The sequence below is a fragment of the Etheostoma spectabile genome, unplaced genomic scaffold (genome assembly GCF_008692095.1).
Source record: "Etheostoma spectabile isolate EspeVRDwgs_2016 unplaced genomic scaffold, UIUC_Espe_1.0 scaffold00006142, whole genome shotgun sequence".
Taxonomy (NCBI): domain Eukaryota; kingdom Metazoa; phylum Chordata; class Actinopteri; order Perciformes; family Percidae; genus Etheostoma; species Etheostoma spectabile.
Genome location: NW_022603332.1, coordinates 7,036 through 31,933, shown reverse-complemented (window position 1 = coordinate 31,933; position 24,898 = coordinate 7,036). Strand labels below are relative to the sequence as shown.

General features: G+C 40.2%; 1 protein-coding gene, 1 long non-coding RNA gene and 3 other non-coding genes across 6 annotated transcripts; 1 reads left to right on the top strand and 4 right to left on the bottom strand.

Annotated features, from left to right (window-relative positions):
* Positions 1 to 2,784: 2,784 nt before the first annotated feature.
* On the bottom strand, positions 2,785 to 22,580 carry LOC116677889 (uncharacterized). The gene is made up of 3 exons (XR_004329080.1): positions 22,569 to 22,580; positions 18,274 to 18,277; positions 2,785 to 2,849 (listed from the first exon to the last, which is right to left on the bottom strand). It is a non-coding gene; the product is annotated as an uncharacterized LOC116677889 (long non-coding RNA).
* Positions 9,127 to 9,198, top strand: trnae-cuc (transfer RNA glutamic acid (anticodon CUC)). Its single transcript has one exon. It is a non-coding gene; the product is annotated as a tRNA-Glu (tRNA).
* Positions 9,746 to 16,857, bottom strand: LOC116677888 (pulmonary surfactant-associated protein D). 2 transcript variants are annotated; one of them, XM_032508098.1, is made up of 5 exons: positions 16,755 to 16,857; positions 16,015 to 16,180; positions 11,419 to 11,460; positions 10,295 to 10,351; positions 9,755 to 10,188 (listed from the first exon to the last, which is right to left on the bottom strand). In XM_032508098.1, the coding sequence occupies exons 1-5, from the start codon at positions 16,761 to 16,763 to the stop codon at positions 9,806 to 9,808; spliced, it is 657 nt and encodes a 218-aa protein (XP_032363989.1). In that variant the 5' UTR covers positions 16,764 to 16,857; the 3' UTR covers positions 9,755 to 9,805. The 2 variants fall into 2 exon arrangements, with proteins under 2 accessions (XP_032363990.1, XP_032363989.1); XM_032508099.1 differs by lacking the exon at positions 11,419 to 11,460 and having other exon boundaries at positions 9,746 to 10,188.
* Positions 19,094 to 19,175, bottom strand: trnac-aca (transfer RNA cysteine (anticodon ACA)). Its single transcript has one exon. It is a non-coding gene; the product is annotated as a tRNA-Cys (tRNA).
* trnae-uuc (transfer RNA glutamic acid (anticodon UUC)) lies at positions 21,103 to 21,174 on the bottom strand. The gene has a single exon. It is a non-coding gene; the product is annotated as a tRNA-Glu (tRNA).
* Positions 22,581 to 24,898: the final 2,318 nt, after the last annotated feature.

The following is a 24,898-nucleotide window of genomic DNA, read 5'->3' as shown; positions in this document are numbered from 1 at the left end:
AGTCTTTTGCACTGTTTCATATATTTTTAAGATACTGCAATCCAAGAAGCTGTTTACAATTCCTCACATGGAAAAGCTTCTCCATGTTGTTGAATTTGAAAAAAAGCAGTCTTACTTTTTATAGAATTTTGTTGTGCAAGATATCCCAACTTCACTGTCCAGATTGGAATTTACGAAGGCAGACAGACACATATGAAATTATAAAATTCTGAATGACAGAACATTTATAATGCTGTACACACGAGTGGTTTGGAGATAACCACTTATTTTGACGCAGACTGACCCGAATCAGATTTTTGGGGGACTTAGACCAGATTTTATAACAATAAGTCACACAAATTGAATGTTTCTAGTTTGAATCTGGGCTGCATATGTAATCATAATGAGATACAGCTAGTTTTTTTTTTTAATGTTACCTCAGTCTTGACAGTCAAATCAGTTTTCATGCGACTGATGTCAGTCTAGATCAGGGGTCTCAAACTCAGGGGCTGAAGTGAAACCTGAGCAAATGCTCCAGTTACTGTACTTTTTACTTAAGAAATTGTAAGACAGCTTTACTTTACTATTTATTTCACAGAACACATTAAAAGGTTCAAAATATGTTGATAATGGTATTACAAAAGTAGAATATTGCACTTTCTTGGAGTGCTGTAATGTAGCTGACCACAAAAGTCACATGGCATGTCTTTGCATCTTCTTTTACACTACAATCTAATATGCAGCACCTTTAAAATAGGACAATCAATCCAAAAATCTGATGTGTGCATAATTAAAGCCTGCAGTGTGAATGTAGTTTAACAGTTGTCTTTACTAGTGACCTATTTTTAACACCACAACAGTGAATGACTGATGCATCCATGACCACATAATGTCCCCACACTTCACTATCAGGGCTGCCTTCATATGAAGTCATATTGTCCCATCAGAACTACCTTTCAAGAGTTGATTATGTTTTTTATGAAAGTAATCATGCTATGTAGTAACACAGGAAAGGCATATATATAGAAATAATCTGGAAAATCAAGACCTGTAGACTTGTTTCTGTCAGGTGAAAGTATCAATCAGAGCTACAGTAGCTTTGTGATAAGCATAAGTAAAGTCAGAGTTCTGAGGGAATGCCAGATGAAAAACACACTTCAAAGGTGCAGAGAAATTATACATAAATATTTTTTACATTTTACTTATTTAGCTGACGCTTTTATCCAAATTGACTTACAATTGTTATATATGTCAGAGGTCACATCTCTGGAGAAAGTAACCCATTTTGTTCAGGGCGCAGTGGTGGATGTATCGCAGTGGGATTTGAAACCAGGTTTCTTACACCAAAGGCATGTGTCTTTACTCTTTACTGAGGGTGTGCACAGTTAGTTGGAGTATACTAAAACAAAGTAGCCAGAAATATTTTGTTATAACCAAATACTAGTGAAAATATTCAATATTTACTGCAGTGCTTATGCTTTTTGTCAGTTTAAACACAATCTAATAGGTTATTTTGATTTGCTTGAAAAGAGAATAGTAACATAGTGTGTGAAGTGCTTTATTAAATGGCCTCTATTTTAACAGAAACAGTGACTTTAGGGTTCGGGTTGCGGCAGACAGGCAGTCATTTGAAATGGAATGAAGCCCACCCTGGCATTCGCGGCATGACAGTGTTGGAACACGCCCCACACTCCGGTCCGGTTGGTGACAGTAATGTGCGAATGCGCATGTGTATGACTGCGCGGTGCTTTTAGTAGGTTGTTAGTTCTGTGGTCTTCCTGCGCGGCTTTCTGTGGCGTTAACGTTGCATTTGACTTTTTCAAATGAACAAAACAAATTAAACCATGTCATAAACAAAATATATTCAGAGAGTTTACGACGGTAAAACAGCCGCAACCAGTAGGAAACATCGCTGGAGGAAGAGCATTTTTCAGAACGAGGTTTTTTGCGACGTGAAGAGGAGTGGGGCGCCATTGAAGGATTGGAGCTGCACTGAACACGTTTCACGTAAGTGTTTTAATTAACAAAATGATTTTATTCACTAACCAACATATTCGGTTCTTTAAAGAAACGGCAGCCAAAGATTTACAGAACGGTATACGGTAATGTTAACAGTTGCAAAACGAACTCCTTCCAAGTTAAGCTAACATTAGCTTATCAAAAGTTCTGCAAAGCATAATTTTCTTGGTTTATTTTTCATGTTAAAATTCATATAATTGCAAAACATTTGATTTCACTGTGGACATGTCAAAAGCTATGGTGCTTTTATGACCGTGGCAGCACTTCAAAGGCATATGGAAGCATATATGTGTGTAACCAGTGCCACAAACACATGGACAGAAATGCTGAAGCTACATGTTAGCTATCTCATTTTTATTCAGATATTTTGATTATATCTTAATAACTAATCTAATATGCATTAATATCTAATAATGACAAAGCAAATTCATATCTCGTTATTGAGGTTTAGCTATACTTTTTGTTCTCTGCTTATATGCAGACTCAAGAAGACCCAGCCAGCCACCTGTTCACCTGAGGGACAAAGCCCTGTCTTCAGCCCTGTCAAGTAATAATTTCATGTGGCAGCAGCATGTTGGTGGACAAGTGCCAGGAGCCATGGAAAAAAATGAGGTCCTCTCTTAAAAGAGCCATTGCTGCTGGTAAGAGGCCTTCTATAACTTCATCTTAAACAGCTGTTATAAAGGTTACTTATTTGTTGTGAACAGAGTACAATATTGAATCCTCCATAATTCCATTTCATCTTGTTGCCACATAGGAATCATCTTAGGTTTATCAGATCAAATTTTGTAGCTGCTGTTTCAGAATTTTATGAAATGTCATGAAGTCACAAATATACAACTCTGCGAAGGCTTTTGTTTTATAATAGTGATGACTAGGGCTGGACGATAGGGCCAATATTTATATCATAATATATTCTGTAATTTAGTCAATATGATATAATTCCAATATTGATATGAACAATATAAAAACTTCAGAAAACTTGCCAAGAATGACCACAATGGATATCTGTGGCAACAAACTTAACAAACAAATAATTTGACATGTCTATAAAACTCCTATAAAACTATATTATTTAGAAATAAAAACGGTACAGAAAAATTAATGTTCACCTTTTATTTGTATGTAGCCTTTATGCAATCAAGAAATGTGAAATCACTGTCAAACACAAAACTCTCAATTTAGCAATATTAAAAGCTTTGACTTTGAACGACAACATAGACTGATTATCTGTGTTTCCCATGAATGACCAACACTATTGTACAGTCTAATTTGTTCCATCACAGATTCAAAATGAATCGAAAATATTTTCACATGTAGTTCATTTAGAAGTTCTGTTAACATTCATTTTGGGGGCCGGTGAGGCAGTGTATTAGACACATGACTTTGGTGTGAGAGACCTGTGTTCTATTCTCACTGCAACAAATCCATTGTGGCCTTGAGGAAGTGGAGTGGCACCCGGTGCCACACTCAGGTTTGCAATATTCTTTCTTTTTCATTTGAATTATATCCAAGGAAATCCACTGTTAAAAATAAAAGTTTAAAAAAAAGGTTAAATAAATGGACGATGTTTCCAAAGTCAATAAGTAATTGTCTTAATAAATCGTGATTTCAATATTGATCAAAGTAATTATGATTATGATTTTTGCCATAATCGAGCAGCCCTAACCTTGGTTGTAATGAGTGGTTATTTGAGTTAATGTTGCCTTTCTACCACTCAACCAGTCTGCCCACTCGTCTCTGAAATCAATATGATATTTTGTACAATATATGAACACACACTGAATATGTATTCCCTTTTCAGGATGTTGGAGACGTACCAGGAGGAAGTGGCTCTGCGGGCAGTGGTCAATGAGAAGCAAGTGCCTTCAGGAATCACCACATGTCATTCATACTCAACCATTAGGTTTTTATGTGTCACAGACCTTGGATAGATATACTGAGATTTTGTTTGCCGTAATTTTGCTTTCTAATTTAGTTACCTTAAAAGCTTAGTGGTTACTTAATGTCATTCAGAGGTTTTGTAGTATAAAGTTAGAAGAGTAAAAAAAAAACTTACTTTGGGCTTGCATGTTGTAACTGGCATATAAATTGATTTATTAAGACTGCCCTAAATGTTCATATATTGTACAGTGTGCTATGAATGGTACAAACTATTTAACAAGATATGTTAACATTTCCTGCTTGGGTTTTGTTTGTATCACATTCCTGTTTTTCCCCATTGATTTTCATTGATTTTGTTTACCAACTTAATTGTGGACGTAACCAACTTTATGTAAATCCAGTGCACACAGATAAAAGCTGGCTTTAGAAAGTCATAAAATATAAAATTGAATCAAGAACGTGAGGAAGTCTTATAATTGTACATGGTAGTTCACTGTATGGTATTTTTTATTAGCCTTTCATAGCTCTTACAGTCCTATCAAAGCAAAATGGCAACATTCATAGCTTTATGTTGACCCAGTTGGGTTTGAAAATAAATATCTGAAAATGCTATCAATAATGTAAATAAAATTAGATGTTTTATTTTATGAAGGATTTTAGTTGTACTTTTTTTATATGGGGGTGGAAATGTTTAAGCTGAAATGTTTGACTTAAAAAGGGTTCTGTATGCTGCTGCATTTAAAGTCCAATTTTGTAGTCTTGTGATCCCTGTATAATAGCTTCCGCTAGCTAGTTTTAGATGTAAACTCCAACTTTAACATTAGTACAGATGCTTTGGACGGCTGGTTCAAAGGCAGCGTATAACAGCTGCTGCTGCAACCTGTTGTTAGCAACAGCTAGCATTTACAACAAGTAAGCTATCTGTCCATCAGAAACTTCATAAATCACAGCATTGAGGTAGAGCAGCCAGAGGACTTCAGAGTGAAAACCAGAAAATATGTATACCTTTTCTTCCATCCATCCATCCATCTTCGACCGCTTATCCGGTGTCGGGTCGCGGGGCAGCAGCTCCAGTAGGGGCCCCAAACTTCCCTTTCCCGAGCCACATCAACCAGCTCCGACTGGGGGATCCCGAGGCGTTCCCAGACCAGGTTGGAGATATAATCTCTCCACCTAGTCCTAGGTCTTCCCCGGGGCCTCCTCCCAGCTGGACGTGCCTGGAACACCTCCCTAGGGAGGCGCCCAGGAGGCATCCTTACCAGATGCCCGAACCACCTCAACTGGCTCCTTTCGACGCGAAGGAGCAGCGGCTCTACTCCGAGCTCCTCTCGGATGACTGTGCTTCTCACCCTATCTCTAAGGGAGACGCCAGCCACCCTCCTGAGGAAACCCATTTCGGCCGCTTGTACCCTGGATCTTGTTCTTTTGGTCATGACCCAGCCTTCATGACCATAGGTGAGGGTAGGAACGAAAATTGCCCGGTAGATCGAGAGCTTTGCCTTCTGGCTCAGCTCTCTTTTCGTCACAACGGTGCAATAAACAGAATGTAATACCGCACCAGCTGCTCCGATTCTCCGACCAATCTCACGCTCCATAGTCCCCTCACTCGCAAACAAGACCCCAAGGTACTTAAACTCCTTCACTTGGGGTAAGGACTCACTCCCTACCCGAAGAAAAGCACTCCATCGTTTTCCTGCTGAGAACCATGGCCTCAGATTTAGAGGTGCTGATCCTCATCCCAGCCGCTTCACACTCGGCTGCGAACCGATCCAGAGAGTGCTGAAGGTCACAGACCGATGACGCCATCAGGACCACATCATCTGCAAAAAGCAGCGATGAGATCCTAAGCCCACCGAACTGCAACCCCTCCCCGCCCCGACTACGCCTCGATATCCTGTCCATAAATATTATAAACAGGATTGGTGACAAAGCGCAGCCCTGGCGGAGGCCAACCCTCACCTGGAACGAGTCCGACTTACTGCCGAGAACCCGGACACAGCTCTCGCTTTGGTCATACAGAGATTGGATGGCCCTAAGAAGGGACCCCCTCACTCCATACTCCCCGCAGCACCTCCCACAGTTTCTCCCGGGGACCCGGTCATACGCCTTCTCCAGATCCACAAAACACATGTAGACTGGTTGGGCATACTCCCAGGCTCCCTCCAGGATCCTTGCGAGAGTAAAGATCTGGTCCGTTTTTCCACGACCAGGACGGAATCCGCATTGTTCCTCTTCAATCAGAGGTTCGACTATCGGCCGAACCCTCCTTTCCAGCACCTTGGAGTAGACTTTACCAGGGAGGCTGAGAAGTGTGATACCCCTGTAATTGGCACACACCCTCTGGTCCCCCTTTTTGAAGAGGGGAACCACCACCCCAGTCTGCCACTCCTTCGGCACTGTCCCAGACTTCCACGCAATGTTGAAGAGGCGTGTCAACCAAGACAGCCCCTCCACACCCAGAGCCTTCAGCATTTCTGGACGGATCTCATCAATCCCTGGGGCTTTGCCGCTGTGGAGTTGTTTGACTACCTCAGCGACCTCCACCAGGGAAATTGACGATAATCCCCCATCATCCTCCAGCTCTGCCTCCACCACAGAGGACGTGTCAGCTGGATTTAGGAGTTCCTCAAAGTGCTCCTTCCACCGCTCTATTACCTCCCCAGTTGAGGTCAACAACGTCCCATCCTTACTGTATACAGCTTGGATGAGTCCCCGCTTCCCCCTCCTGAGGTGGCGAACGGTTTTCCAGAAGCACCTTGGTGCCGACCGAAAGTCCTTCTCCATGTCTTCTCCGAACTTCTCCCACGGCAGAGGCTGCAGCCCTTCGGGCCCGTCGGTACCTTGCAACTGCGTCCGGAGTCCTCTGGGATAACATATCCCGGAAGGACTCCTTCTTCAGTCGGACGGCTTCCCTGACCACCGGTGTCCACCAGGGTGTTCGTGGGTTACCGCCCCTTGAAGCACCTAAGACCCTAAGACCACAGCTCCCCGCCGCAGCTTCAGCAATGGAAACTTTGAACATTGTCCACTCAGGTTCAATGCCCCCAGCCTCCACAGGGATGCACGAAAAGCTCCGCCGGAGGTGTGAGTTGAAAGTCCGTCGGACAGGGGCCTCCTCCAGACGTTCCCAATTTACCCGCACTACGCGTTTGGGCTTACCAGGTCTGTCCAGAGTCCTCCCCCACCCCCTGACCCAACTCACCACCAGATGGTGATCAGTTGACAGCTCTGCCCCTCTCTTCACCCGAGTGTCCAAAACATACGGCCTCAGATCAGATGAAACGATTATAAAATCGATCATTGACCTTTGGCCTAGGGTGCTCTGGTACCACTACACTTATGAGCATCCCTATGTTCGAACATGGTGTTTGTTATGGACAATCCATGACTAGCACAGAAGTCCAACAACAAACAACCACTCTGATTCAGATCAGGGAGGCCGTTCCTCCCAACCTTTTCTTCATAACCGTAATAGCACTTTCTGTGTGACACACTGAACGCGCTCCAACTCAGTTCTGTCGTCCTGTGCTTTCTGGATGGACTGGGCCGATGGGGCAGCGCTGTTCCTGTGTTTGGGGGGTGTGACCTGCGTGCTCAGCCAGGAGCCAGATATAGGAAACTGGCTCAGTGTGTCGTCACACAGAGCCCAGACTAAAGAAAACTGCTGAAACAATTCTGAACACTGGGTAATCTGATTTTTTGTCTCACAGGGATTTCTTTTAAACATGTTTAGCTCATTATTTGACACTTTGGCCATGTTTAACATGAACATCTGGCATTGTAACATCATAGATATTAAGGTCTCCTTTAACAAATAGTATAAATCAAAAGGGGTTTCTGGGCTCTATTCTAACTTAAATTAATAGTATATACTACACTGTAATATAAAATGTCAATGTGGAAATTTAAGTAAATTAACAAGCAAATCCATATAATATTACTGAACGAATATCTTTTACTGTCAATTGTCACTTATTGCACCTACTTTTAGTCATGTTTTTACCGTATCAAATCTTAATACTTAGATTTAGCTTTAAATAACTCAAATATTTGTGAATAAATGATACACTCTGATAGTGTTTTTACAAACTTATGTGAAAACAATACATTTTCTTTTTGTGTGTGTAATTACAGTGATTGTGGCTGTTTTAAATGACAAAAACTGTATTTTTACAGTTTAATACTGCTTATAGACATTTTTACTCTGACTAAAAAAACAATTTTCCAAGGTATTTGTTTTCCAAATAATGAATTTTTCCATAATTTTACGAGGTATTCGTCAATTCACAAGTATTCTATGTAACATGACAGAAAAATACTTTTTGTTGCTGTTAATTACCACTAATTCTATCAACTTTTAGCAGTGTTTTTACAGTATTAAACTTAAATTTAACAGTTTTATCTTATAAATAAAAAAAATATTTGTGAAAATACAATGAATTTAGAATGTATTTTTAAAGTAATTTTATGTGAAAAAACATACATTTTCTGTAAAATAATGATAATGCTGTTTATTCACAGTTACAGCTTTTTTACGTTATTTTACATTAGACATTTAAATTCACAGTTTATTATTGTAATTTATTGTTTTTTTTTTCTGTATTTAAAAAATACAGAAAAAAACTGTAAATTTAACAGGAAAAAGTGCGTAAAATTACAGATTTTTTTTACAGTGTAGCGATACGCTACCAATACCATCCAAAGACTGAGACTGCAGGTATATGTTATATGCCCATATATGTTTAACGTGTTCATATGTTTTGTTAATTTTCACAATGTTTAAAATCTTCAGTTAACCTAGCCAGTTAACCTAGTCATTCTCCATTTCCCCACAGTAATCCTGTAGCTTTCTTGTGAGCACATTTTAACATCTAAAACTACGGTGATTTACATGTCACTGCTGGATTCATCAGTCTTTCATTCTGTGTAAAACCCTACCATACTTAACAAACATTACCTATTTACAATAACCACGCAACACTCAGATCTCTGTTAACTATGTGTCTGTTTATTTAGTTTCAAAGTGTAACACAGGTTAAACATTGGTCATATCAGCTTTGTCTTACCGCCGTCTTCTCGTTCTGTTTTAAGACTACAAACTGACTATGTGACAGATGTGTAATCTGTCATGTCCTGCCTTCTGAAGCTCTAGCCAGGCGCCATTCCTCGCCTAAAACAATATGAGTCTTTCCAGTAAGTGAAAAGGAAACTCACATCTACAAAGATAAAGTTGATAGATGTGACTCCCTGATGGTCTAGTGGCTAGGATTCGGCGCTCTCACCGCCGCGGCCCGGGTTCAATTCCCGGTCAGGGAATGATCAGGACTTAACAGATTCAGGTGTTACATTTGAAAGACAAAGTTCAGGGACTTGTTTTTGGTTGATTTAGATTTGTCAAATTCTTCCTCATTAGTTTAACACTGGAAACCCAACACTTTTAAAGAGTACCATTTCCTTTAAATCAGACCCCCGACAGCGGATGTATCCTTTTGTCATCATTGATGGTCATAAACACTTCATCTGCCTCTATCTAGGGTTGGCCAACTAGTCAAGGAACAGCAAGAGACTTGGTATTTAACACACCCCATTTGAAAAAGTTCTTACACAGCCATAAAAAGTATTAGTGTAATAATTTGCTAAAATTCTTTTTAGTAGAGGAATGTTTGCACAAGAGTAATAATGCCACATTGCTTATGCAATCAAGATGTTTTTTTTTGAGGGATTAAGATACATATCACAAGGATGTTGGTGGGAAACTATTACATTGGGTTATTCCTAAACCCGGACCTTGAAGTTTCCATGCTATCTTCATTAAAATGAGAAAAAAGATAAATTCATTATTTTTGATTCACAGGATGAGAGTATGAGACTGTACATTTTAAAGCAACATTTAAAACATGACTTGCAAGGCAACAACAACTTTCTACATCTGACAAATGATGAAAGCATTCAGAGAACAGTCGTGTGTCACTCTCCAGAAGGCGTTTTCTGACAGCGTGGTGCAGCCTGTATCCTGGATGGATTTGTCTGGCTGCCCTTCTCCCCATTTCGTAAAGGTCATAGGTTGGTTTTTCATATCAGCTTCAAAATTCCCCTCAGCTTTGTTAGTGTTGACGTTGATCCAGGCTGTTTTGTTATCATCCCCAAACACCTGAGTAAGTACGTTGTTCTCCTCCTCGTTCTGGGGCAAAGCCAGCTCTAGGCCTCGTTGGGAGCAGAACTCAACGGCCCTGGAGAAAGAGTCCCTCTTCTTGTAGGACACAAAGTATTTCTGGCCAACTCTTCGGACAAAGTCATAGTTCACGACTGAAATGTAAAGAGAACATGCAACAAATCAGAAATGAATAAAGTGAAAATGACTGTTCAAGAACTTCCAAAATGTATTGTCATCTTGGTCCTACAGGATACTTACCCAGCTCTAACTTAGCGAGGCTGTTCTTTAAGGTCTCAAGTTCCTGACCAGAGACACCTGGATCAAACAGATCAAGTTCAGTTACCAATTAGACCTGAGTCCACATTTTGTAAGACATGCATTCTCAAAAAATGTAACTTTGCCTGCTACAGATTTCCCACCGTGGTCAGAAAACATGGAGTCTAAAGTGGCTGGTAAAAACATCAGGGCCCTCATGTTATTTGCACTACATAGAGTGTATATATGTTGTATGTTTGTTTTAAGGGTCCATTTCATTATAATATTAAGATTTACCATAAATAATTGAACATGCATAACATGTATTTTAAGTTCCATTAAAGAAGGGGGAGGTGGGGTCATATTTGAGCATTTTAAAATGTTCTTGAAACTAACGCATTAGTTACTTCTGAAGTAACTAGTTACTTTTATAATTTGTAATTGAGAATCTAATTTAGTTACCTTTTGGAAGAACTAGTTACTATAACTAATAACTTTTTAAAAGTAACTTGCCCAACACTGGTAAAGTGTATCTTCTCTTCTTCTATCTCTGAACTCTCTGAATGATGAGTAAACCAGATTACATTAATGTTCACTCTTTTCCGACATGTATGTACCTTGATGTATGTGTCTCAGACAGAGATTGACCGTTTATTTGAGTGTGGTTTTAAATTGGTGCTTTATAGAAGAACTTTAGACCAACAAAAAAGATGGGTCTCAAGTAGGGTTGCACAATATGAGAAAAAATGCAATACAGTATTCAAAACATTGTTGACTATTGTGGTAACGATATTACGATATTACTTATTATAGATAAACAGATACTGAAGTGTGCTCAGTTCTGCATTTCTGCTGGTTACAGTATTCTGCAGAAATACAACAAATTTATTGTTGGAATTAAAACAAATCAAATTCTCTGAGTATCTTTTGCGATGTGTCCCAGCCTTTCGATATATGTTTATTACGCCAGTTAATATTGCACCAGCATGTGGCTGGGTTAGCTCAGTTGGTAGAACAGGCGCACATTTATAGAGGTTTGGTACTCAAAGCAGCTGCCGCTGGTTGGACTCCGACCTGTGAAAGTAATTTCATGAAATATGCTCTTTAGAATCCAGAAAATATATAACCTCGTCCACAGAATATAGCAGAGCCAACTGGTCCCCACGCTCCTTTTGGTCCAACAAATCATGTGAACAAGAGCAGGGAAAGAGACATACAAGATGATCAACAATCTAAAGCTCATTGAGGCTGTTATTACAATACATGCCATTTAGCTGATGATTTTATCCAAAGCAACTTAAAATTGCTATATATCAGAGGTAGCACGCCTCTGGAGCAATTAGGGGTTAAGTGTCTTGCTCAAGGACACATTGGTTGATGTAACACAGTGGGAATCAAATTAAATATGTTATATCCACTGTGCCATCACCACCTTTTATGTGTGTTATGTTTGATGTCTATTTGAAAAACAAAATGTTGCATGAATAGAACGTTCAGACAGATTTTTGCTAAATTACTCATAGAGGTCTGAGTCACAAGGTTCATTCTCTGGTGAGCATTGAAGTTAAAATACAAGATACAATATACAATACAAAATACAAAACACAATACAAAGACTGTCTTCTGAAAACGCCAACATAAGTCGTTTGTGACTTAGCAATTACAACTCATATTTACGTTTATAGTAGCTGTAGTAGTCAATGCAAGAGTGCCAAGTACTACATAAGGAGACAAGTTCCTATCAGCGTGGATGCGGGGTCCAGCCCCACCTTTGCCCTTCCAGGCTCAATTGTCGTGGGGTGAATCCCGGAAATCTTCGCCCATTGTGCCGTGCTCCCCCATCGGCTAGAGCCCCCGTTCCTGCTCCGGCCAGGTTGGCTTGGTTACGCGCTCGATCGCTGGCCAATAAATCCTTTATTCTTAAGGATTTTTTTTGCTCCCATGATCTGGACTTTCTCTGTATCACAGAGACGTGGCTGAATGTGGGTGAGTCGGGCGCCCTGTTGGAACTTTTAAACCCGGATTGCTGCTTTTTTAATACACCACGAACGTCAGGTCGCGGAGAGAGGAACGGCAGCGGTTTATAAAAAACATTTTTTTAAATGTAAACAGCACGTTCAGCAATCCTCTTTTACTTCCTTTGAGCTAACTTCTTTTGAGGTGGGTCGTTCTGATCCGTACTATGTGCCGTCATTTACCGCCCCGCCCGCCTAAATACAATAAGGATTTTATTTCTGATTTCTCTGAATTCATGGCCGATATTTTGACCATTATGAACGTGTTCTTATCGTTGGTGATTTTAATATACATATATGCTGTCCTGGTAAACCGTTGGTAACTGAGTTTTTATCACTGATTGATGCTTTTAATCTGACACAGTCCCTACGTACAATTACTCATGAAAAAGGGCACACTTTAGATCTAGTTCTGTCTTACGGTTTGCTGTGTTAAACCTAGAGACACATGACGCTGTATTTTCTGATCATATGCCTGTGACATTTGAGACTGTTTTTGCCCGTGCTGTGATCAAAACTCCGGTGCCTGCACGAAGCTATCGGATTATTAACCCCTCCACTGCCACGCAATTCTCCATGGCTTTTGACCAGCTCTGTCCTCCTAATATGTCTGATGACCAGGAGCTCAGTACCTGTTCCAGTCTTCCTGTAAAGCTGTCCTGGACTCGGTGGCGCCATTAAAGGTTAGGCAAACCAGAACCAAACCTGAACTGTGGCTTAATGCCGGGACTCGAGCTGTCAGACAGGAATGTCGCAGAGCTGAGCGTAAGTGGAAATCAGATAAATTGCAAGTGTCCTTTCAGATTTTTAAAGATTGCTGGCGAAACTACCAGAATGCTGTTAAAGAGGCAAGAAAAAGAGTATTTCTCTAATATTTTTCATCTCACGCCCAGAATCCACGAATGCTTTTAGTACTATTGACTCTCTTTTAACGTTCCACAAACTGTTGGTTTGGAATCCTCCATTGCACTCTGTAACAATTTTATGCAATTTTTTATTGATAAGGTCGCCTCTGCGAGGGCGCTCAACTGTTATTCTGGTTTGATCCCTCTGTTTGTGCTGCTTGCCCTGTTGTTTTTATCAATTTGAGCCTGTGACGCTATCACATTTGAAGGATGTGGTTACTCATATTAAGCCTTCTGGCTCTCCCTGTGATGTTCTTCCACCAAGGCTGTTTAAAGAAGTTTTTTCCCACTATTTGGTACGGGTACTTGCTATTGTAAATGGTAGCCTGTCATCCGTGTGGTTCCTGCAGACTTTAAGCATGCTGTAGTGACACCCCTGATAAAGAAACCTGGTTTAGATCCTACTGTGTTGAATAATTTTAGGCCAATTTCCAAGCTCCCATTTGTATCTAAATCTTGGAGAAAATTGTGTATCTACAACTAAAGTCTTTTCTTGATGAGCAGGGTTTATCAGAGGTTTTTCAATCTGGATTTAAAACCCTACACAGCACGGAGTCAGCACTGATGAAGGTCTGCAATGACATCCTCTTGGCATGCGATTCCGGTAATATGTAATCTTGGTCCTGTTGGACCTTACCGCTGCCTTTGATACTGTAGACCACAGCATTTTAATCTCAAGGTTACAGCACCAAGTAGGCCTCTGTGGCACTGTCCTGGAGTGGTTTAGATCCTACCTGTCTGACAGAACATTTCATGTTCAAATGGCTGAGTTTGAATCCCATGCTGCTCCACTGTCATGTGGTGTTCCCCAGGGTTCAATTTTAGGTCCCTTGCTTTTTTCATTGTATCTGCTTCCTTTTGGGTCTATTCTTAGAAACATGGTATTTCTTTCCATTGTTATGCAGACGACTGCCAGATTTATGTACCCTTAAAACGACATGACACCTGTTCTATTACACCTCTTTTAGCATGTCTGGAGGATATTAAAGCATGGATGGCCTTAAACTTTTTAAATTTTAATGAAAAGAAAACAGAGGTGATAATGTTTGGACCTGGTGGCTCATATGAGACCCCCCCTACTGAGCTGGGCCCTCTAGCCTCATATCTTAAACCGCCAGTATTAAATCTTGATTTTAGACTGGACAGCCAAATCAACGCCACAGTCAAATGAAGTTTTTTTCATCTGAGGAAGTTGGTAAAGGTGAAACCTTTCCTTTCCAGGCAGCAGTTAGAAACCGTAATCCATGCCTTCATTTCTTTACGGCTGGATTACTGTAATTCCCTTTATTTTGGACTCAGTAAATCCCTACTCGCACGTCTGCAGCTAGTCCAGAACGCTGCTGCACGGGTTCTGGCTGGAACCCGGAAGAGAGAACACATCAGTCCCGTCCTGGCTTCACTTCACTGGCTGCCTGTGCATTTTAGAGTCCATTTTAAAATCCTCTTGATTACTTTTAAAGCTTTAAACGGTCTTGCCCCGTCTTATTTAATTCAGCTACTCAACCGCTACACTCCCTCCCGGTCACTCCGGTCGCTGACCAGTTGCTCCTGGTCGTCCCCGGATCCAAGCGGAAGCTTAGAGGGGACAGGGCCTTTTCTGTTTGTGCTCCTAAGTTATGGAATGCCTTACCTTTGACCATTCGTCAGGCTTCCTCAATACCGATTTTTAAAACTCTTCTTAAAACTCATTTCTACACTTTGGCTTTCAACCCAAACTGAGACTTGATCTTATCTGTTTTTATATAGTGTTATTGGGTAGATCTTCACCCCCAGTTTATTATTTTTATGATATTGTGATTGTTATTTTTATCTGTGTTTGCTGCCTTCATGTACAGCACTTTGTTCAGCTACTGCTGATGTGAAAGCGCTTTATAAATAAAGTGATGATGATGATGATGACAAGTTGGGGTATGGATTGGTCAAACAAACACAGGCTTTTCACCCAGGAGACTGGGGTTCATGTCCCCATTTGAAAATTAAAGTAACTGGGGAATTTGTTTTGTACTTTACAGAACAAACGGAGCTATGTTTTTTTTATTTATTTATTTTTTTTATTAAACACTGTCAAGCGACTTTGAGCTCGGGAAAAGCGCTATACAAATTCAATTTATTATTATTATTATTATGTCACTTTCTGCAACAAGCGCATTACAAGCAGTGCGGTAACCCAAACCACAATCTTTTTCTAAACTTAACTAAGTAGTTTTGTTACGTAGACATAACCAAATAAGTTCATTTTTGTGCATAAACCTAACTAAACTGTAAATGTTTCACAGTGTAAACAATGTGTTTAAAACTGTGACAGTTGTGTTTTTTGTTTACATATATGAGGACAGAAATTGCTTGTGTGGGTTGTATTATCGGTTAGGATAACAACCTATGTTTTTATTATGGTTCGGAGGACTTGTTGCAGCTGGACGCAGCAGTCAATGAAGAAAATATAAGTGACCTCATAAAGCTCTTGGTAGATTGGATAAAGCTTGTGGTTAAAAACAAACTGATCTGCCTGGCCACAGAGGGGCGCCAGAATTCAGACTAATAATGACTAGAGTCTGTCAGAATGAGTGTTCCTAGCACTTTACAAACCTTTTATTTGACGCCACTTTACATTGATTAGATATACTTCTGCTCATTGTCTGTTGTTTGCCTGTTGTTTGTGTGTTTACTTTGTTTGTTTTTTTGCTTTTACTGTTGGAAAATGCTGCGGCTGTAACAAGGAATTTTCCCACTGTGGGATGAATAAAGTATTATCTTATCTTATCTCTTTCTTAGGAGCGTGATTGTGGAAGTCAATATTACCCACCAGGAAACCCACGTGGCCCAGGTGGCCCAGCTGGCCCAGGTTGCCCAGCTGGCCCAGGTGGCCCAACATGTCCTGGGTCACCTTTAGGACCAGGAGGTCCTGGAAGCTGACTGTAGCCAGTAGAAGACATCAGGCAGAGGACGCAGAACAGTAGGAACATCCTCATCTTCAGAATGCAGAGCTTCATAACATTTATTAGAGCAATAATTTTTTATTCTTTCAGTAAATTAGATCACTAGAGGAGGCAAGATTTCTGGTACAAAGAGGTAAACTTTACCTTAACATTACTGATAACCTGTCACTGTTTGTCACTGGGATCAAACATTCTGAAATCTAAATGTCTAAGTCCTTTGAAATCTACAGTAATAGAATTATAGTTAAGATTTTGCCCTTTTTCAGGCTACATCAGGAATATTGTTGTATCATAGTTTACAACCACTGGCTCAAAGTCAGTCACATGAAATCAAAGGTGGTTATTTAAGAACTCAATCTTTGGCAAATAATGGCAACCACAAATGATGTGTCTCCGGTAGTCTTCTGTTCGTTGTAACACTTCAGAAAAACTGATGAGATTTTCATTGCAATATATACAGATGTGGTGAAGAAAGACTGAATTTCCAAAATGCAAATTACAATTCTATTACAGCCTGTGTTCAGTGCAACACCAAGTATGCTGTTGTATAAGAATTTAAATTACACTAATTCTAGCACCAAATAGTGTTAAACAGAAAGGTACTCACAGAATACATGAAAAGTGATCTGCAGGATGTGCTGCTTCTTTGCTTCTTCCAAAGAAAAGTGATCGAGGACGTGGTGAGAGTGCATACGTATAAGAAATATGAGTGTGTTTTGGGAAGTGATTTTAAACGAAGCACCGCTTTGACATGTCTGATCAGAAAGGGCATTCCAAAGTCTGGAAACAAACATGTTGCAACACATGGAGTGCATTTTCAATCCACATGAAACACAAGCAAAGCATTTTTAGATTTGTATTCCATAAAGAAAGTAGGAGCTAGCCAATGGTGGAGGAAGTACTGAACTTCAGTAAAATCTTAAGTAAAAGTACAAATAACCAGAGACATATTTCCTTCAGTGAAAGTATAAGTACCACAAGGACAACCCTGCTTAAGTAGAAAGTAAAAAGTAGGCTACCTGATTTTAAATTAAGTATTACAAATACTTGCATAACGATTTATTCTCTCAATGTCTACATATATATATATATATATATATATGTATATATATATATATATATATATATATATATATATATATATATATATATATATATAATGTTGTAGAAATGTAGTGGAGTAGAAAGTTTCACAATTGCTGCAAAATATAACAATATAAATATAAAAATCAAAAGTATACACTACGGATTCGACTAAAGTAAAGTACAGATATGTGTATTTGTAAATTTGTTACATTCCACCATTGGAGCTGGCTTAGCTTTCAGATTTCTTTCATGATAAAAACAGCAACAAAAACATTTGCAGCTGTCTCATTTGTAACAATATTTGCCTGTTATTGACTAAAGCTTATCATATTACTCACACCTACGTTATCTTAAACATTGTTCACCTTTCAATCCCTCTCTATTACTTCATCTTTTTCTGTTGTATTTAATAAAGAATAATGAAGAAACGCTGAAGACTACTTTCCCACTTTTATTTTCCGTTACGTCATATTGTCTTACTGCTGTCTTTAAATCAGAACCATGGATAAATGTTTTCCCCACTCTCGCACTGAGCCATTGGCCCTCATTTATCAACCTAACGTAGAAACCAGCCAGATATGAGCGCAGAAATCATCTTAGGATAGGCTTCAAGTGGGATTAATGAAACGTTTGTATGACACCAATCAGAGAGTAAGAAGGGTTGGACATTGATAAATGCCTTGCTTTGCGGACGAATTGGCGTACGTGCGTCCTACGCCTATTTCAGGTTGTAGGCACGTTTCATGAATGAGGGCCAATATGTTTAGTCAGTATGTTTTGAATAGAGACGGTCTTTGGCATGAAATCACCCCCGTTGGATTAACACGGTGAAAATGTTGAAACACAATAATTTCACAAGCTCATTTCTGATACAACCCTTTACAACCCGTAAACTGTTGGAACCTTGGTTGCCACAGGTTCCCAAACCTTCCCTCAAAATGTGAATCACAGATTCTCCAGCCCCTGGGTAGAAGTAGCAGAGCAGAGTGGCGCAGCGGAAGCGTGCTGGGCCCATAACCCAGAGGTCGATGGATCGAAACCGTCCTCTGCTAATTGCTATGCTTTATATCAGCAGAAAGGCTGTTTCAAAGCCTCTGTTTCTGAAATGCAATGTCTCCACCTGCTGAAGAGTAAACTTAATGACATGTCAAATTCAATTCACCCATGAAAATGGAAAAAAGCTGGAGCATAATAAATATAATACAAGTACGTACAACCGTAAAACTTGCACATTTAAAGTGCTTGTTGTGCTGTCTGATAGTCTGAGGTATAAACAAGAGAGCATACCGCTTAGTTTGTGTTACAGGAGGTCTTAGTCTACCACTACGTTCTATAACCCTACCAGTCAGATTACCACAGGAGGTAATATCTTTGCAGCTCTTTTAAAGACTCTACCATAATACCTGCTGGAGATGCCAGGTCCTCATACATGTAAAGCATGAGCTCTACCACTGAGCTACATCCCCTGAAGATATTCAGATTTTTTTGACTTTTTTTCTGAGATAGACTTAGACTTATCTTTATTAATCCTTTTGGGATGACTCTCGCAAGGAAATTGAAATATGTTGTGTATGGCTTTAAAACCTGTAAATGCAACTGTGGTGGCTGGAAATCAAACCTGGGCAAAATGATTGCACTGCTATGGTATAAATCATAGTGGAAAAGTAACACACTTGTTGCCTTTCTGCTGGACAATGCAACGCTCAATGAAAATCTTGTAACACAGACAGATAATAAATGGTGGAGACAGTTGGCTTCCAGTACCTATGAAGAAACACAACACTGTACATGAAGGCACAACTGCAATTAGGGTTACTGTGATCTGTCATTGGTTTGCTAGCACTCTAAAAGAACGCCTCTCGTTGTGGGCAGGATTTGAACCTGCGCGGGGATACCCCAATGGATTTGTAGTCCATTGCCTTAACCACTCGGCCACGGCAACCTGAAAACGATATCCATATCTGTTTGCACAAATGTTCATAAACTTTTCAATTGGTTAGTAGTAGTTACCACACACTGGCAAATTGAAAAAAATCGTAGTGCACTGCCTGTTCCTGTATATCCTCATGGTGGCAGCTTGATAGATTGATATGCTCCCTTATTCTTACCATAACAGAGGTCTAATATTTTATCAAATCAGGTTGGGCAAGGGTACAAGCGGCCGAAATGGGTTTCCTCGGGAGGGTGGCTGGCGTCTCCCTTAGAGATAGGGGGAGAAGCTCAGTCATCCAAGAGGAGCTCGGAGTAGAGTTGCTGCTCCTTCGCGTTGAAAGGAGCCATTTGAGGTGGTTCGGGCATCTGGTAAGGTTACTTCTTGACAGAACTTTATGGTTCTAACACATGGTAACTTTACATCTGTTGACAATAAAGACGCTCAAAAAACACTTTACTTGCGATTGCGTTTCTTGCGCACATTCATGTCCTCTTAAATACAAAGAACTGCTAAGTTCTTTATTCCCAATATCATGTCTCAGACATTAGTTCCAGATGAAAACACTAGTTGTCAGAAGTGGGATTTGAACCCACGCCTCCAGTGGAGAATGCAACCTGAATGCAGCGCCTCGGACCGCTCGGCCATCCTGACTGACCCAACAGATATTCAGTAGGACCTGTTTAAAAAATTATAACATAGTGAATTAAACATGTCATGATATAGTAGGTTCTCAGTCGTCCATGTCATAGTTAACAAGGGAAGGTTTCTCAACTGTCAGCCCAAATATATGGGCGTTCATGGAGACATGGAAGAAAGTCACCAGGGTGGCAATGTGCTTGACAATGGCAATACATTACGTGGGATGTGAAGGCAATGTGCAATACAGGCTAAATCCTATGGTGGGAATCAAGATCCACCAATGTTTCTGTCCACAATGTCCGTTCAGAAATGTCTGTGCCAGATGGGAAATAGACTGACAATTGGGTCAACATTGTGCAATTATCTTCAAAATGTCCAACTGAGTCCACAAATACACCTGCCAGATGGGAAATAAACTGATAACTCTCTTCATGTTCTAAACGTGTCAATGCCCACATTGAGTCCAGATGTGTCCGTTTTGGTTCCTGATCCATTCTATTACCCCAAAGGTTCAAAACTAGGCCAAGAAGTTTTGTGACTCTCTTTAGTTGTTTTTTCTTACACAGAAAGGGTTGGACACAGTGCCCACTCCCCCACCCATATCTGACAATTGAAAGCTGTGGGGAAAGGGGGGTTCCAAAGCTAATAGACCATTCAACAAGCAATTCTGATGTACTATACTGGCCCATTCAGGATGAACACTGTATACTCTGACTGCAGAAACACAAGATCAAATTTCAGTGATACCTAATTTTTATGGTGATTACGAGACTGAATGCAAAGTGTGTATCCGCCATGTAACTCAAAGCCTATCACTTCCAGTCAATACTGTCAAATTTGAAGCTCCTTCCAATTACATGAACTACCAGGTGACTCCTCAACATGCCCCCATCAACGTACTGTTTGCAGTCTAAATGGCCAAGGACATTAAACCTGTAAGCTCACTTTAAACTAGATGTGGAAAGCTGAAAGGTTGATCTTTTTACCCTTTGCTGTGGCTTAAAAACAGGTTCCACTGAGATTTGAACTCGGATTGCTGGATTCAGAGTCCAGAGTGCTAACCATTACACCATGGAACCTTTTACAGTGTTGCAAGGGTTTGCTAGGCAGTTTCTTTCATAATATCCACATGTGTGATATTAAAGGCACACAACAATCACAACGCAGATTAAAAATAACTGGCCAATATTTGATTTAAGAGACATATATCATGTAGATATATATATATAGGGTCATAGGTTGCATACAGGACCATTAAACCAGATCTTACTACAGATCTTCATTGGCTATAAAGCAATTCCCATACCGGGAGTTGAACCAGGGCCACCTGGGTGAAAACCAGGAATCCTAACCGCTAGACCATATGGGACTGATTCCACATTATTTCATGAATCAATTCCTAGCCTGGCTGGAAACAGGCCTTCTCTTGAACATGAATGAAGAAGCTTCTTAAGTAAGTTTTATCTTGAAGCTTTTGAGTGTTCTTTAGGTTTTTATCTGCTTTAACTATTACCGGACAGCGGGGGCACGGAGCAGAGCAGAGCGGCCGTTAGGGAGGAATCCTCCTCCGTGTTCAGCTCCATTTTGAACTGGCGGTAAAAAACTTAGGGTCGGAACTTTATGATGAATAGAAATGTTGACAGGTTGATTTCTGTTAGAAACAAACACAACTATAGTCAATAGAAAAAGAAAATATATATATATAAAGCCGTCTTGGTTCATCTTTCCACTGTTCCTACAATCACCACTCTGGTCTGGTTGGAAACTAAAGGATCTAAACTAAAAGGATGTTCCTCTTTAACTAAAAGGTCTATCTCTGCAGGGATCCATCCCATAATGTTGTCACACACTTAGAATAATAATCTGAGTCTGTCAGCAGAAACTACACAACCTTTAGTTATTTGTCACGAAGTAACCAGAAAGGTTACTCGCCCAACCTGATTTGTTAAAATTTGGATCTCTGTTATGGTACAAATAAGGGAGCATATCAATCAATCAAGCTACTTCCACCATGATATACAGGAACAGCAGTGACGTGCGGTGATGTCAGTAAGGGGGTAGGCACTGAGTTATGAACGCCAGATTACCTAATTTATTGTTTAGGCTAAAAATCAAAACGTTACGCACAAGCGCGGCACACACGCGCGGTCGATAGCAAGACATTTCCAATTAATCTATCAATCAAAATCAATCTAATGTAATCATATAACACTTTACAGCAACCAGCAGGCTACGGTGCTTAACAGAATGAGTATAATGACATCATCCAATAGAAAGAGTGAACATAGCGAACAGTAAAATCAGAAAAAAGTCTCAAAGAAACAAAAGAATGAAACTGTCCCACCACAGCTACGTATTAAAAGCCTGATTCAACAGATATGTCTTGAGTTTGGACCTAAAAAGAGCCACATCTGTAACAGTGCGAATATCGGGGGGTAACTTGTTCCAGAGTCTCGGGAGAGCAACTGCAAAAGCCTGACCCCTCCACCGTTTGTACCTGGACCTTAGGACTTCTAAAACCAGCTGATTTGAAGACCGCAATGACAGTGTGTTCCCGCAAAGTTAAGATTTCAGACAAATACTCTGGGTGACATATTTTCTCTCTCTCTCTCTCTCTCTCTCTCTCTCTCTCTCTCTATCTCTCTCTCTCTCACACACGTTAGTGTCCAGCATCAGAATGCAAGTTATGAAACCATCTTAGTTCTAATTATTGCACAGCGGCTATGTTTGTCAGTCCCAGTCAGCAACAATGAAAACACACACTGCTCAACTGAATATGAAGGCAGATGGCTAGCAGCATTAGTTCAATCACACTAAGCCCAAAATAGTTTCTGACTCACCAATCGGTAGATTATTTGTACATAAAATCCATCCGACGCTTTCTCGGGAAGGCGTCGATCACAGCGTTGTAAAACTCGTCTTTACGGCGCTTTAGTTTGCATCGTCTGACTCGGCGAGGGCTGGAAGACGTGCTGGCCCGGTCCGGTTCCGACTGGATGTTTTGATCCGTTTCAGGGTGGAAAATGTGCGAAGCTGTAGTTGCCGGTATTATATGAGCTGACGGCTTTTCCTGCTTGGTTAAAGCTGCAGGCAGGTTGTTCAGATCCAGGACCCCGTAGAGGTCCCGCCGCTCACTGTTAGCACGGCCACATAGCCACATCTCTTCTTCCATACCAGTCAGTTTGAAACGATGCGACGAGTATTTGTCCCTTTTGCCGCAGTAGTCCATCTAAGGCTGGCGTAGACCTCCATCTTGCTATTAGTTCTTTTTTTAAAATTAAAATCGAGTTTAGAGAAGTTCCTCACCGCTGTGGTATCGGCGGACACCGCTGCTGTCATTCTGACTTTGAATTTCGCGGGGATTGCGCTTACAATGTAGCTGGTGTAATGACGTCAGCTACGCAAAGGGACAGGAATATCTAGATTTTAATTGGTTCATGTTTGATATCTAACGGAGACGATTACTGGCATAACACATTTACGTACAAAGGCACGGCAGAGTTGTGCCTTTTGACGTACATGTTAAAGAATACAGGATCGAAGTGCGCCTGCGCAACATTGCCTAATCGCTTGAATGGGCAGTAAAGGCACTGCTTATTCTGCCTTTTTTTCTATTTCACTATGCGTAACTGCTACATTTGTCATCGTACCGTCTAAATAATTGGAATAACACACATATAAATCACAAGAATAAACAGTAAAAATACAAATACAAGTTTATAATACATTTATTTAATAAACATTTTTATGCTTGAATTTTGGCAAGGTAGGCACTGCCTACCCTGCCTACCCTGACTGCACGCCACTGTCCATATTGCTCTTTATTAGACATCAGAAACAGACAACCACAGTGGGGGTCACTTCCCGATGTGAGTCGAGGACAGATGCTCAGATTTAAATGGTTTATGATTGATTGATTGCTAACGTTAGCTCAAAACACCATTCAACTGACGGCCTTTGTTGTGTTGATTGCTAGCTTGTAGCTAAGCTATGTTGTAGCTAAGCTAGCAGTCATTTCAAAGACGTTGTAGCTATCTATGACAATTTGGTTGCTAACATTAGCTCAAAACACCATTCAACGTACAGCCTTTCTTGTGTTTGATGCTAGCTTGTAGCTAAGATAGCAGTCATTTCAAAGACGTTGTAGCTATTTATGACAGTTTGGTTGCTAACGTTAGCTCAAAACACCATTCAACTGACGGCCTTTGTTGTGTTGATTGCTAGCTTGTAGCTAAGCTATGTTGTAGCTAAGCTAGCAGTCATTTCAAAGACGTTGTAGCTATCTATGACAATTTGGTTGCTAACATTAGCTCAAAACACCATTCAACGTACAGCCTTTCTTGTGTTTGATGCTAGCTTGTAGCTAAGATAGCAGTCATTTCAAAGACGTTGTAGCTATTTATGACAGTTTGGTTGCTAACGTTAGCTCAAAACACCATTCAACTGACGGCCTTTGTTGTGTTGATTGCTAGCTTGTAGCTACGCTATCTTGTAGCTAAGCTAGCAGTCATTTCAAAGACGTTGTAGCTATCTATGACAGTTTGGTTGCTAACGTTAGCTCTAAACACCATTTAACTGACAGCCTTTGTTGTGTTTGATGCTAACTTGTAGCCAGCAGTGAACCAACTTCATTAAGTAGGTCCATTTTTACTTTGTTGACATTAAAGAAGTCTCTCGTTAGCATCTTGTTGACTACTTGTAGCTAAGTGACGCATGCGCGACTCAGATCTGCACTCTGCTCACATCGGGGGGGTGACAGCGGGCTCGGACTCTGCAGCGATTGTTTATATACCTAAATTATACCTAATGTTTGAGTTAGAAAGCAGAAATTATGAATTATTGAGACTAAAATTAAAGGAATGGATGTTGATGATAATCACAGACTGGAATATGTCAACTTTTACTCAATACTATTTCAAAAACACTTCAATTTGTTTTCAAATGCTATAAAATTGAATAAGACCCAAAATTAATGAAAGTAGAGATTTGTACTTGGCAAAGAGCGTTGTGTGGAATCAATCATGTTATTTTGGGGAATTAAAAAGAAAATTGATATAGGACAACATTAAGACAACAGAGGACAACATGAGGAC

Coding starts and splice junctions, on each gene's coding strand:
- LOC116677888 (XM_032508098.1), bottom strand. Junction 11,461..16,014: donor TGGGCCACGTGGGTTTCCTG/GTGGGTAATATT, acceptor TTGGACCAAAAG/GAGCGTGGGGACCAGTTGGC. Junction 10,189..10,294: donor CCTCGCTAAGTTAGAGCTGG/GTAAGTATCCTG, acceptor TTTACATTTCAG/TCGTGAACTATGACTTTGTC.